The sequence below is a fragment of the Mesoplodon mirus genome (genome assembly GCF_964341445.2).
Source record: "Mesoplodon mirus genome assembly, chromosome: 11".
Taxonomy (NCBI): Eukaryota; Metazoa; Chordata; class Mammalia; order Artiodactyla; family Ziphiidae; genus Mesoplodon; species Mesoplodon mirus.
This window is the reverse complement of record NC_138987.1, coordinates 16,422,937-16,437,902: the sequence shown is the minus strand read 5'-3', so window position 1 is coordinate 16,437,902 and position 14,966 is coordinate 16,422,937. Positions and strand designations below refer to the sequence as shown.

The following is a 14,966-nucleotide window of genomic DNA, read 5'->3' as shown; positions in this document are numbered from 1 at the left end:
AAAAAGGACTTGAAAACACACATCAATTTCTTATTGGTTATTGTCTACCAGAGGAGTAGAACTGGGGCTGCAGGATGAAGGGGACTTTGGATTTTACTCTGCACACTTCTGGACTGATTTGAATCTTTCACAACAATAACATATTCTTGCAATAGTAGGTATTTAGAAAACAATAAACGAGGTTATTTTTAATGTTGTGAAGAGCAGTAAGACCAAAATTTAAAAGGCATTGGAAACTATTACTAAGATTTGAGAAACAAAATTAATTAAAAACAGTAACAGTAACTGGAACCGCATGTACCTTCCCAGGCAAGCAGGCGTCCCACCTTGTTCAACTTCAGAACACCAGCGACCTCTTGCGGCAAAGATGGATACATTTTAAATTTGTGTAACTGCCACAGAGGGTGATTGAGAAGGTTGCCTGATGAAATTCTGCTTCTTCTTCAGATTGAAATAGCGACAGCGATACCTTGGGGGAACAGAGAGCTCCGCACCCCGCCACCACAGCCAAAGGAGGCTGAAGAGGAAGAGGAAGAGGAGTCCACCCCCAGGCTGATTGATGGCTCTTCTCCACAGGAGCCTGAATTCCCTGGGGTTCTGGGCCCACACACCAATGAAGGTCAGGTCCATCAAAGCTGGATTGTAATGAAGTCCACTTGTTCATTCCTCAAAACTGACAAGCTCCAACTCTGCAGGGAGCCCCCATGACCCAAGGAGTAAACTTTGTTATAGTCTACGTTTGAAGCAGGAGATATACCTGTATTTTGTATTAAAATATAAAGCTGTTTTAATAATTCTGCTTTGGCATGATGGAAATGATCAAATAACCAAAGATTTGGGGTCAAAATACTTGTCTGGCATCACTACTCAGAAAGCTTTGTGGTGGAATGCATTTCTAGAACAAACGATACACTATCAGCAAGATCAGAATCCGTGTCTGAGAGATCAGGCCCCAGCAGTTCCAGATCAAGTGATGATGGATGATGATGATGATAATGATGATGGTGATGATAGTAATAATATTTTACATTGACTGAGCACATGCTTTCTGTGGGCCATAATGCTCAGCACTTGACATTATCTCGTTTGACTATTGCAACCTCCTTGTGAAGGTATTAGTATTAATTTTTTTCATTATTACCAAGGAAACTAGCTCAGAAACCACAGGAACTTTCCAGAGATCACATAGCTATCAGGTTCACACACCGGGTTTGAAGCAAGCCTGTTCTGATTCTTGTCTGTGTACTTATTAGAAAACAGGCTTCTTTTCACTCAGTCCTGGGAAGCAGCAGGAAAAGGAAAAGAGAAGAAAGTATTTTATAACATCGGACTCCATCTCGTAGGGCCTGAAGTTGATGTAAACCATGGCCTTTTATTTAGGTCATGAGAAGGAATTCCTGGTGCTGAACCTGATTCTATGATTTGTCGGTATTTCATGTTAGAATTTGTCAGTGTCAACCTTGGGGGCTGTTCAAGTGGACTCACACCAGAACACTTTTAAACACATGGAGAATGGTGCTGTGAGGGGGTACAGAGTTCCCATTGCAAAGGTTTGGTTAGTATCAAGAGTCTCTGTACTAGAAATTCTGGAGATACAAGACTTACCTTAAAATGACTACTGTTTTCACAGATATTTCTGTCTAGTACAGAGAGACAGACATGTAAACCAACTTAGAGACAGTAATGTGTTATAGGTAATATAAGAAAAGTTTGTACAGAACACACTGAGAGAACAGAAGAGAGGAGAGGGCATTCAAATCCCAGCTTTGAGACTCTGCTAGATATACAGTCTTGAGCAAAGCATTCAATATTTTTTTGCCTTTGTTTCCTCATCTAAAAACTGGGATAATAAATAATAGATCTTACCTCATAGAGTTGTTGTAAGGATTAATTGAATGAAGTTAGTGCCTGGCCCACAGTAAACATCATAAATGTTAGTTTTTCTCAATACTCTATTCTTTTTTTTTTTTTTTTTTTTTTTGCGGTACGGGGGCCTCTCACTGTTCTGGCCTCTCCCATTGCGGAGCACAGGCTCCGGACGCGCAGGCTCAGCGGCCATGGCTCACGGGCCCAGCCGCTCCGCGGCATGTGGGATCTTCCCGGACCGGGGCACGAACCCGTGTCCCCTGCATCGGCAGGCAGACTCCCAACCACTGCGCCACCAAGGAAGCCCTCAATACTCTATTCTTGATAGAAGAGTATACCTTTTCTGTTTACTCTCAACAAACTTTTCAGTGTGCAATACAGCATTGTTAACTATAGGCACTGTGTTATAAGCAAATGTCTAGAACTTAATTCATCTTACATAACTGAAACTTTATACCTGTTGAACAGCTGTCTCTTTCCCCCTCCTTCCAGTCCCTGGTAACCACCAATCTACCCTCTGCTTCGGTGAGTTTTTAACTGTTCACCAATAAGTAGTGTAAAAAAGTTGTCTTTTGTGAAACGCTGCCTATACGCCAGCCACTAAAGTGTTTTATGTACATTAGCTCTTTGAAGAGATACAACCATACTAAGTAAGTACTAGTTACTATTACCTTCGCTTTATAAATAGGAAAACTAAAATTCCAAAATACTATAAAAGTTGTCCAAGGTCATGGAAGTGGTACGTAGGGGCGCTGGCATGAAAACAGAGGCCACTAGGTCCTTTCTTTAATGAAGACGCCATATTCTTTCCACATAGTCAGCTTTCTATGAGGAAGCAGAACACGCTACAGACAGAACCGGGGAGATACACACACAGTGAGAAGGAGATGTACGTATCCAGCAGAAAGTCCTCAAAATACGGAAATTAAATACCTCTAGAACAGTATTACTTTTAAGTAATTTCAGATCTTTCAAAAGTTGACTGATCTGGCATCATTACCTAATGAGCCGGGAACAGCAGAAGAGCAGAATGTCCAATCGTTTTAAAAGCTTTAGTAAAACTTATGGCTCAATAATGTCAGTTTTGAAACAATATAAGAAAAATTATGACAAAAAAACTTTCTGTTTCTAAAGGAGTCTGAGAATAAGTAATGAAGTTAAAATTTTAATTCACATTTTACTTTCCAAAGAGGAAGCATCTCTCAAAATTCTAAACTTTAAAATTAAATTTAAATCTTATAAATTTATCAAAGGCAAATAGTTTGGAAATATTTAAAACATTAAAAATCAAAATATTATTTGTTACTATGAATGTCAATTTCTAGAAATAGTGTTCTGAAGCCACATAAAGTAGGCTTGAGTTATGAGTGGAAAAAACTAGAATTAAATAATAACTGGTGTGACTATATATAATTATCCTAAGTGATTATTAAACTAGCATGACCATGAATATATAGAAGAACAAAATGCTTTACTTTCTAAAAACTGTGATAAGTAGCAAATATTCCTTTACAGTGATTACAAAAATTAGCAAGTATTAAATATTGCATAGCTCTCCCTTAAAATTTTTTCCTAGATTTACATTCCTAAAATAGTTTTCATTCCTGAAGTTGTTATTATAAGTGATTTTTTCTATTTAACAACAGTAATAAGACCTTAGTAGGTGCATTACTAGTTCTTGATCTCAAACCACGAATGGCTCCTTCAACGAAGGCAACCAAATGTCCCGATTTGCCTGGGAGTGAAGGGATCCCAAGACCGGGGGCTTCCAGTGCTAAAACTAGCAAAGTCTCAGCTAAACGGGGATGAATTGACACTGAGCAATCCCAAGAAAGTCTTCCATCACTTTCTTCTTCTATCTCTCATGGCTAGTGCACTTTCCCCATCCATCTCACGTCTCAAATTTTTTCTCCTCCTCCCTAAACCCCTCGAACTCATCAGAGAGCTTAGCCTCCTCTTTCATAAAGAAAATGCAGTCTTCCGGTCAGCAGTTCCTTGGTCTTTCTGTTTGCAGACATATAATTTACCTACATCTACATCCATGCATCTCCTCCTATTACAACAGAGGAACTGTCTGTCCTTCCACATGTGGGATGTAAATTCTTCCGATTGTGTTTTTTTTCCCCTACTACACCTATGATTTATTATCAGAATTTTGCACTCTTTTTCCAGTAACAGTGGTAGAATTACATTAAGTTAGTTCATAATTTTTCCAGGGTATGACTAGTGACCAGAAGCAACTAGGAAATCTGACAAATTATAGAACAAACTTTCTCTCAATGAACTAAATGATACATACAGGGATTGAGCTAGGAACCGTGGTTTCACAGATGCGTCCTTCACACCACAGATTTTAAATTAAACTGAAATCTTCATTCTTCCCATTGTGTTTTGAGTCCCATTTCCTGCTGCCCTCTCAGGATCCTTTTTACATTGTCTCTCTTCCTCTGGATTCTTTTCTTCAAATCTCTCCCACTTTAGCCCATTTCCTCATCATACACACCACAAATATGTCTTCTTATAGTTATCACCATCTTTCTTTCCTTTTTCTTTACAGTCAAACATCTCAGTAGCATTGTTTGTATGTGCTGTAACTATTTCCTCACCTCTAACTTCCTCCTTCAGTGGCTGTAATCCAGCTTCCAGCCTCATCACTCCACAGTGTTTACTGAAGTTTCCTATAATCCCCACAGTAACCAATCCAAGAGACATTTTTCAGTCCCTAACTGGCATCTCAGGAGGCTTAGATTATTTTCTATTCCCTATTCCTTCAAACTATCTCTCCACTTGGCCTCCGTAACATCGTCCATCCTACTGTCCTTCTTTTCTTCTGGCCATTGCTTCTCTATCTCCCTTGAAGCTCACTGGCCTCTACATGACCAATAAACAGAGTGTGAAGGACAGGTAGGAGTGTGTATGTACGGGGGTGATAGAAAAAATTAGATTAATAAGTGGAGATATAGTCCAGCCTGACAACTCTTTTGGATCTGTTGTCTTTTCTATCGCTATTATCCTAGCCAAGCAACCATCATCTTTTATCCAGATAACTCATCTCCTCTCTGTCTACTGGCCCTCCCTCAGTCTTCCAGCTTACCTTCAATCAGCGTGACATCTTAACATGCAAATCTGATCATGTAATACCCCTGCCCATCCTTAGGATAAGGAACAAAACCTGTACCACAGCCTGTAAGGCCCGTGTGTATTATGTCTTAAACACTGCAATGCTCGCTGTGCTGTAGCTACAGGGACCATCTTTTGGTTCCTCCCAAGTGAAGGGACTCGGCACCTGCTGCTTCCTCTGCCCGCATGCTCTTCCCTCTCACCTGCATAATCAAGTCTTGTTCTTCCTGCAGATTTCAACTCAATTATCACCTCCTCAGAAAACGATGATTCTCAGACTAAATCAAATTCCTGTAGTTTATGCTCCTATGATATTTCTTGACATTTACCACAGTCATCATTTTATTTATTTGTGTGATTAACATTCATCTTACATAGCAGATTATAAAACAGAACTGTCTCTTTGGCTCACCCCTGTTTCATCAGCTAGCACAGTGCCATTTACAAAGAAAAGATTTAATAAATGCACATTGAGTGAATTAATATTAATGATTATTACCCTATCTTTTTCTTGATTTTGTTTCAGTGGGTTGTTTAAATATTGAATGAAAGACCTAATAAAAATATTACATGTGATGTTTTAAATTTATAAAAACCACAATCTTAATGTTTACATTTGAAAATAGAATTTCCAGTAAATATAAGAGCAACAACCATGCAATATTCACTCAGTAATTTAAAATAAAATTTTAAAGCATTACAAAGAATATACTAATTATTGGAGTAGCCTTAGTTGGTATATTTGACTTTAATATTCCATTTAAAGAAAACTATATGAGAAAATATTAAATATGCCAGAATAGTCTGTATGAGACTCAAATCTTGTTTAATAAATATTCGTAATCACATAATTTGTTAGAAGTTGCTTTTGTTGCTTACATATATTGTTTGCCTCTTTCTTTTAGACTTTCCAACCTGCCTTCTGTGTACTTGTATAAGTACCACTGTATACTGTGATGACCATGAACTTGATGCTATTCCTCCGCTGCCCAAGAACACTGCTTATTTCTATTCCCGCTTTAACAGAATTAAAAAGATCAACAGAAACGATTTTGCAAGCCTAAGTAAGGATGGTGGCACTAATATCCTTCTCTTCACAGACTTTTCCTAAAATGTTTGCACTGTGAAATGCTGGTACTGAAAATGAAACTTGAATATCAAAATATGACTCAAATCAATTATTTTTACGTTTGAAGGTTTGTTTTATGATAAGAAAAAATGATGATTAAAGGTTGTTATGAAACTATATAGTTGTTGATATTCTCCAACTATTTTCAACTAAAGAAAAATCACAAATAGTTCTATTTTATAGGTTAAAGCTCATGATCATGTTGTAACAATAAGAGTAGAAAGTCATGGTCATATATTTACTAGGATCTGGCTTGTTTGAACAGACTTCCAGTAAAGCACAATTGCTTTATGATTGATGAATGCAAACCTAAATTCTGACTTTATAGTTGTTGTCACCTTTGAAGAATTTTGGTACTTGTCTTCATTAAGTGTTTTAATCATTCGAAAGTTTCTTTTTAATGCCTTTGCATTTTAATGCTAATACATCTATTACTATTAGAAAATACAACAATCTGCCATCAGTGAGAAAAATGCTTTAAATAGAAAATCCAGACAAAGTTTATGAAGAATATAGGGAAAAGACCAGTTAAATATAATGAGTCGATTTCTTTCCTAAAATTACACTTTCTTATAAGAGCATAAATATGAATAGTATTTTGGGGAAACAAATTTTTATAAAGTTGTTAGAAATAATTGTTTCATTAATTGTCCATTGCTAATTAAATTCATATTTATATTTGCTTGTATATGGGAAAATTTATATTCCTATTTTTATGTGAGCAGAACATATTCAAGAATATTTAACTACTTCCCTCATTTTTTTTTCCAGATGATCTAAGAAGGATTGATCTGACATCAAATTTAATATCTGAGATTGATGAAGATGCATTCAGAAAGCTGCCTCAACTCCGAGAGCTCGTCCTGCGTGACAACAAGATAAGGCAGCTCCCAGAATTGCCAACCACTTTAACATTTATTGATATTAGCAACAATAGACTTGGAAGGAAAGGAATAAAGCAAGAAGCCTTTAAAGTGAGTTTTAAGTTTAAATATGAAAGACTTTCACCTTCCCATTCCCTTTGCTATCAATGACTAGCCTTTTTACTTCCACAAAGGGGATCAATTTGATGAGACTTTTAACTCCTAAAATAAACTTTACAACATTATGTATCATGCTTTGGGGAAATACTGTGTTCTGGTACATTCTGAGGCTGCTCAAACACCAAGAACAGAAAGCAGAGCTGGAATAAGAAGTGCGTGGCTATCTGAAGCACCACTCTATAAACTGCACCTGGAAATGCTGTAAGCTGGATGAATTGTAGTTACCAAAAACGCCACTTAAGAAGAGTATCTTATGTGGTTGGAAGGACAACTACTTGTACAGAGTGTGGGTGGTGCCTTTGAGGGTAGAAACCTTCTAAATTATTTTGTAAGGAGAATGGATTCAGTTAATTATGCATTTTGTTTTTTAAGTGAAGGAAACAAGTTTGGGGTCAGAGTGACTTGCTTGGAATAACAGCATAGAATCTGAGAATAGTAACCAGATTGGCTTTCTTACCCACTCTTACTCCATTCATGCTGCTCCTCTAAATATATGTTGAACAAATAAATTTAAACTACTGTTTGAAGGGACATCACATGACTTCCATGGAGGCTACAGGGGGTTATGTGGACCCGTTAGCACTGAGCAATGGTGGAAACCCTGTCTCTCCACTAGCCCTCCTGTGACACCACCCTGGTGGGCCAGGAAGTTAGGGCACGTCATTAGAGCCTGGCAAAGGTCGAAATCTAGTCTCTCCACTCAGATTTTGTTGGCATGGGTGGTAGTGAGTCACAGTTTGTCCTGTGATGTTTGGCTAGAGTGGACCTGTTATTGTCTAAACTTATTCTGTCTTGCTAGGCTGCCCTTTACCTGGTACTTGGGCTGGAGCGAGCAGGATTTTGTTGGGGAGAACTTTTCATTTCTCCATTCCTGTAACATGAAGGAAATTCTTGCTATGTCTCACCAAAATCCTCAAAATCCTATTGCAGAGTGTCTTATGTGGGAAGTCGCTGCCTTGCTTAAATAGAGAAAGTTAGAGTGGGCAAAGAAAGCTTCTGCCTAGAGATTGAGAAACATGTTTCATTTGCACAGAGAGGTATTGGCTTGCTATCAATTCTTCCAAAACTCATCTGAATTGTCCAGTAACACAGGAAACTAATTTGCCTCAATTTTACACAACAAGACCTGAACAGGCATGTATTACTTCACAAATAGTTTCACAGACGGGGAATTAAAACTACAGTGTAGCACTACTAAGTTTTATTAAGACCCTCCATTCGGAATGTTTACAGGATATGCCTGATCTCCATCATCTCTACCTCTCCGATAACAACCTGGAACACATCCCTCTGCCACTCCCAGAAAACCTACGGGCACTTCACCTCCAGGTAGGCTTCTGCTAGTAAGTTATCCCCAACACCTTCACGGAAAACAGAAGCAAACAGGTGAAGGTGGGATGCAAAAGCTGTTTATAATGGCATGTTGATACACTGTGACAATTTTTCTCTCTCCTGTCTTTAATTCATTCTCTCTCTCAATCTGAGTACAAGGTAATTGTACATTCATGACTCTTATCTCTACTGATTTACTTCTGATAACTTTAGTCTTTATTTTCATTCTTTGCCAAGTCATAATGCATCTTTTTGACATACAAAGCTTCTTTAAAAAAAAAATAAGAGCTTCATCTGCTGAAGAAATGTGTAAAGATTAGAAATGGAAGAGAAAAAGAGGGCAAGAAAAATCTAATTTGACTTCTAGCTTTCAGGGGGAAAAAAATGTCCGTTTTAGCTCTTGATTTTAGGTTCCATGTAACTGAGGAAAATTCAATCCTAGGGCATTCCTATCTGCTGAGAGATGACAGACTTCCATCTCTCTGGATTAAGAAAATGAAGTTTTTTCTAAACAAACATATTTGAAAGCTTGCATTATTTTAAATCCCTTTAAGCTACATTTTATCTCTGAAATAATGAGTGAAAACACATTTTCAAAATGCTATGATCTAATATTTTCTAAATATATTAAAAATATGATCAATTAAAACAAATGTTTTTGGTTATTGAAACAAAGAAAGATAAATTATTTATTTCAGATGAGTAACTTTTGTTCTACAGCTGTAATCAATGTAATAATTTCATCTGTGGAATAAATCTGTAGGGAAGACAACCATTATGCGCTCAAAGACACGATATCATGGTGTAATATTACAATCTTTTAGCAAAAAATAAAGTATAGACCATCACAAGAAGTGATTTTGCTATGGGAGAGCAAGTCTGATTCTTTTTTTCTCTGTGGATCCTGTAATTATTTACCTCTGTGAATTTTATTTTATTCCTATTTATATCTTTCCATACTTCTTTTTGGTGTCTTTTTGTGAATAACTGTCTATGTGTCTTGTCTGAGTCTGTCACTTTTGAGAGTTTTTCTGGCTGTGTTAACTTCCTTAATATGTATTCCCTTTCTGGTGCTCGTCCTGTTTCTCTATGGCTCTCTCTTGGTCTCTCTTTTCCTGGGGGTGAATTTCTATAAATATGAGGATTTCTTGCCTTGTTTAGGCTTGGAAGAGGATTTTCAAGGGCATCCTCAGGGAAATTTTGGAACTTTTTTTCCAATTCTGAATTAAATTTTATTATTATTGTCTTTGATGATATTGACTTCTACAGAGTAACCAGGTCTCTGATGTTATATTTAAACTGAATGTGCTTGTGTATACAATATAAGATTTTTTTGAAGTAATTGGCTTTACAGTCCCTATTCTAAGGTTTAGAAAGGCATTAAGTGAACCTTTTAAAATATTTCTCTTTCACAATCACCTCACCAATATCCAGTATAAAGCTGTTTTTAATTTAAATTATCTTCATTTTATATTCATTTTTAATGCTCATATAAAAATCTCCTTTTTTGATTCATTTGAAAAATGTTTTTCAACATATGGTATAGTAATTAAGAATGACAACTCTGGCAAAATCAGACTCCCTGGGCTGAAATTCTACTTGACACTATGTAATGATTGGACAAATATCTAAACCTCCCTGCATCTCAGTTTTAGTTTATAAAGTGGGTACTGCATTTACTGATACATGATAAGTATCACTTAAAGGTGAGGCATGATAATTATTAACAACGTCTATCTATTACCTAGCAAAGAAAATAGTACAGTGCATAGGCACTAAATCTGTATTATTCCTTATGGGCACTTTGTAATAATAGAGAGTCAATCTATCAGAAAGATGTAATGCTTATAAACACATGTGCACCTAACAACAGAGCCTCAGAATTTATAGAGATTACACTATCGGAATTACACGGGGAAAGAGACAATTCAACAATAATAATTGGGTTCCTCAATACTCCACTTTTAATAGTGGATAGAACAACTAACCGTAAGATCAACAAAGAAACACAAGACTTGAGCAACATTATATACCAACTAGCCCTAACAGTCATCTATATAACATTCAATCCAACAACAGCAAATATACATTCTTCTCAAGTGACAAGGAACATCTCCAGGATATACAATATACGAAGCCACAAAACAGGCCTCAACAAACTGAAAAGAATTGAAATCATACAAAGTATTCTGATTACAATGAAATTAAAATAAAAATCAACAACAAAGAAAACAGGAAATTCACAAATACGTAGGTGTTAAACAACACCTTCATTAGTAAGCCATGGATCAGAATAGAAATCTAATAAATTAGTTCATCAATATGACAGTTTATAAAATCAATATATAAATACTAATATATATGTATATACTAGAAATGAAAAATCTGAAAATAAAATTAAGGAAACAAGCTTATTTATAATAGTCACAAAATAATAAATTACCTAAGAATAATATTAATAAAAGAATGCAAAATTTGTATACTGAAAACTATGACATATTGTTGAAAGACTTCTGCACAGCAAAGGAAACAATTAACAGGGAGAAGAGATAACCTATGGAATGGGAGAAAATATTTGCAAATCATACATTTGAGAAGGGGTTGATATCTAAAATATATACAGAACTCAAACAACTCAATAGGAAAAAACAAATAAGCTAATTAAAATATTGGCAAAGGAGTTCATTAGACATTTCTCTAAAGAAAACATACAAATGGCCAATAAGTATGTGAAAAGGAGCTCAACAAGACCAATCATCAGGGAAATGCAAATCAAAACCACAAAGAGATGTCACCTCACACCTGTTAGAAGGGCTATTATCAAAAAGACCAAAGTTAAGTGTTGGCAAGGATGTGGAGAAAAGGTAACCTTTGTACACTGTTGGTGGGAATGTAAGGTGATACAGATGTGGGAAACAGTGTGATGTTCCTTCAAAAAAAATTAAAAACAGAACTACCATATGATTCAACAATCCCACTTCTGGGTATATGTCCAAGGGAAATGAAATAAGTATCTTCAAGTTATCTGCACTTCCATGTTCATGGTGTCACTTTTCACAATAGCCAAGATATGGAAACAACCTAAATGTCTGTCAATGGATGAATGGATAAAGAAATTGTGGTCTATGTATACAATGGAATATTATTAAGCCTGAGAAAAGAAGGAAATCCTGCCATTTGCAATAACATGGATGAGCCTGGAGAAATAAGTGAAATAAGTCAGCTATAGAAAGAAAAATATTATATGATCTCTCCCATGTGTAAAATCTAAAAAAGTCAAGCTCATAGAATGGTGGTTACCAGGGACTGGGGGGTGGGGGATATAGGGAGACGTTGGTCAAAGGGTATAAAGTTTTAGTTATTCACAATAAATAAGTTCCGGAGGTGTACCATACAGCATGGTGACTGTAGTTAATAACACTATACTGTATACTTGAAATTTGTTGAGAGTAGATCTCTAGTGTTCTCACCAGACACATACACAAAAGGTAACTATGTAAGGTGATGGAAATGTTAATTAGCTTGATTGTGGTAACCATTTCACAATGTATACATAAATCAAAACAAAATGCTGTACACCTTAAATTCTACAGTTTTATTTGTCAAAGATACCTCAGTAAACCTGGGGGGAAAGAAAGCTAAATAAAGGAAAGATATCCCCATATTCATGGTTTGGAAGTCTTAATATTAAGATGGAAATACCCCCCAAATTGATCTACAAATATTTTATATAGAAACTCACAAGTAATGTATTAAATTATTTGAACTAATAAATGAGTTCAGCAATGTGGAAGGTTATAAAATCAACATAAAATATCAATTGTATTTCTATGCTAGCAATGAACTAAACCACAATGGGATACCACTTTACACCCACTTGGTTGGCTAAAATAAAACAGACAGACAATTGCAAGTGTTGCTTAGGATGCAGAGAAAAATGGAACCCTCATACATTGCTGGTAGAGGTGTAAAAGAGTGCAGCTATTTTAAAAAGCAATTTAATACTTCCTCAGAATATGAAACATAGAGTTATCATATCACACAGCAATTCAACTCCTACGTACATATGCGAGAACTGAAAACATATGTCCACACAAAATTTGTACACAAATGTTCATAGAAGCATTATGCATGAGAGCCAAAAAGTGGAAACAATCCAAATTCCCATTATCTGATAAATGGATAAACAAAAATGTGGCATATCTATAGAGCAGAATATTATTGAGCGATAAAAGAAAAAGTACTGATACATGCTGCAGCATGTATGAATCTTGAAAATACAATTCTGAGAGGAAGAACCTAGTCACAAAAGATGATATATTGTTTGATTCCCTTTGTGAAATGTCTAGAATAGGAAAATCCACAGAAACAGAAGGTAGTATAGAAGTTGTCAGGGGCTAGAGGTTGGGGAAAATGGGGAGTTATTTCTAATATCTATGGGGTTTCTTTGGGGGATGTTTAAAATGCTCTGAAATTAAACTGTTGTGGTCCTTATACAAGTCTGTGACTATATTGAAAACCACTGAACTGTACACTTAAAATGGGCGAATTTTATGGTATGTGAAATGTACTCAATAAAGCTATTTTTAAAAATCTAGGGCTTCCCTGGTGGCATAGTGGTTGACAGTCCGCTTGCCAATGCAGGGGACACGGGTTCGTGCCCCGGTCTGGGAAGATCCCACATGCCGCGGAGCGGCTGGGCCCGTGAGCCATGGCCGCTGAGCCTGCGCATCCAGAGCCTGTGCTCCGCAACGGGAGAGGCCACAACAGTGAGGCCTGCATACGGAAAAAAAAAAAAAAAAAAAAAAATCTAGTTCTGGGCCCTGCCCAGATCTATATCTTCCTGACATTTGCTCACTCTCTCCCTCGCTTCACTTCAGCCATGTTGACTTTTTTTCCCATTCTTAAACTTTCCATACTAATTACTCAGAATTGGAACTTGGTGTTCTCTCTTCCTGGGATATTCTTGCCTCAGCTCTTTCCATGCCCATGTCTCCTTGTCACTCCATGCTCAGCTCCACTGTTGCCTCTTAAGATAACTTGTCACAGTCACCATCCTTTCTTCTGAGTTCACATCGTTTTTGGAAATAACTTGTTTTCTTTAAATTTGTTTTTTCACCTCCTTATTGTATATTCCCATTACTGAAGTACAAGCTCCGTACTTGTGTATTATGTTAAGTGATTTATCCCCACTGTTTAGGAAGTGCTTGACATAACGTGCATTTTTGGATGAGAGAAGGAATGAAAGGGTAAAAACAGGGGTGACGCAAAATGCACTATATTATTAATCAATACTAAGAATATGTTATATCATGTCTAATCATTTATTTTAATCTTTTTTAGAATAACAACATTCTGGAGATGCGTGAAGATACCTTCTGCAATATTAAAAATTTGACTTATATTCGTAAGGCATTAGAGGATATTCGATTGGATGGAAACCCTATCAATCTCAGCAAAACTCCTCAAGCCTACATATGCCTACCTCGTTTGCCTATTGGGAATCTTGTCTAATTTCAGATAATGGTCAGCGTTATGATGCCTGCTATAGCAAAACAATTCTTACCGTTCTCTTCCAAAAGAAAAGTCAGCATGATACTTTCAAAATGTGTTCTGAAAGATGATATAATTACATAAAATACAGCTAAAAGTTTTAATATATGATAGCAACTTAGTAATCTAAGAAAACACGAGATGAATCAGGAATAAACTAAAAGATGTACAGAAGGAGCAAAACTAAAAGATAGAAAATATTTCACAGATATTCTTATATATCACATGTAATTTGCAAGTTTTAGGGATTCATATCCTCTATAATTTTAAATTAATCATATAATAAAAATTAAAAATTAAAATTTTAGGTATATTGCCAAGATTTAAATGTTTTTAATTAAACTTTTCTCTCCTTTTTTTTCACTAAAACATGTTTCTTTTTTCAAATTCATTAAATAAAATGAAGAAAAGAATAAAAATATTTGAAAATTATAATGGCTTTGTGGAAAAATACTCATTATAACCACAACATGCAAATAACCATAATAATACACATAGCTTCAGTATTTGAAAAATATTTTATCATCTTAAAGGCCTGCCAACTCATTTTAGACCTTTCCTAAACTGACTAGTTACTTGGCATATTTCTGTGCCTGTGAGAAAAATAAAATATACAAAATGGAAAACATAAACAATGATATGAAAATCACAGTAGGGAAGAAGTTGAGGAGTACCTTCTAGAAAAAGTTGATCTTTCTGAAATGTATGATAATAATATAGGCATTTGCTTAAAAACTGAAAGATAACAAAAGAGTATACAATGCAATGTGAGTTTCCTTCCAGCAGCAAACCCTAAGCTCCACTCCTTAGAAACAGTCAATAGTTTCTTGCATACTTTTATCCAGTTTTCCATAAGAAAAAAAAACTTGCACATAAATAATTTCCCTTTTTTTACAGAAAAGTGTCTGCGCTTGCTACATGTA

The 14,966-nt window shown here is 35.9% G+C and overlaps 1 protein-coding gene across 1 annotated transcript in view; it reads left to right on the top strand.

The window, feature by feature from the left end:
• EPYC (epiphycan) overlaps positions 1-14,004 on the top strand; it is a gene marked incomplete at both ends in the record, with an annotated part of 34,812 nt that extends 20,808 nt beyond the window's left edge. Inside the window, 5 exons of the mRNA XM_082634955.1 lie at positions 448-619; positions 5,892-6,050; positions 6,887-7,089; positions 8,392-8,487; positions 13,834-14,004. Coding sequence (XP_082491081.1) covers positions 448-619; positions 5,892-6,050; positions 6,887-7,089; positions 8,392-8,487; positions 13,834-14,004 — 801 coding nt within the window. The remainder of the gene's footprint in view (positions 1-447; positions 620-5,891; positions 6,051-6,886; positions 7,090-8,391; positions 8,488-13,833) is intronic.
• Positions 14,005-14,966: the final 962 nt, after the last annotated feature.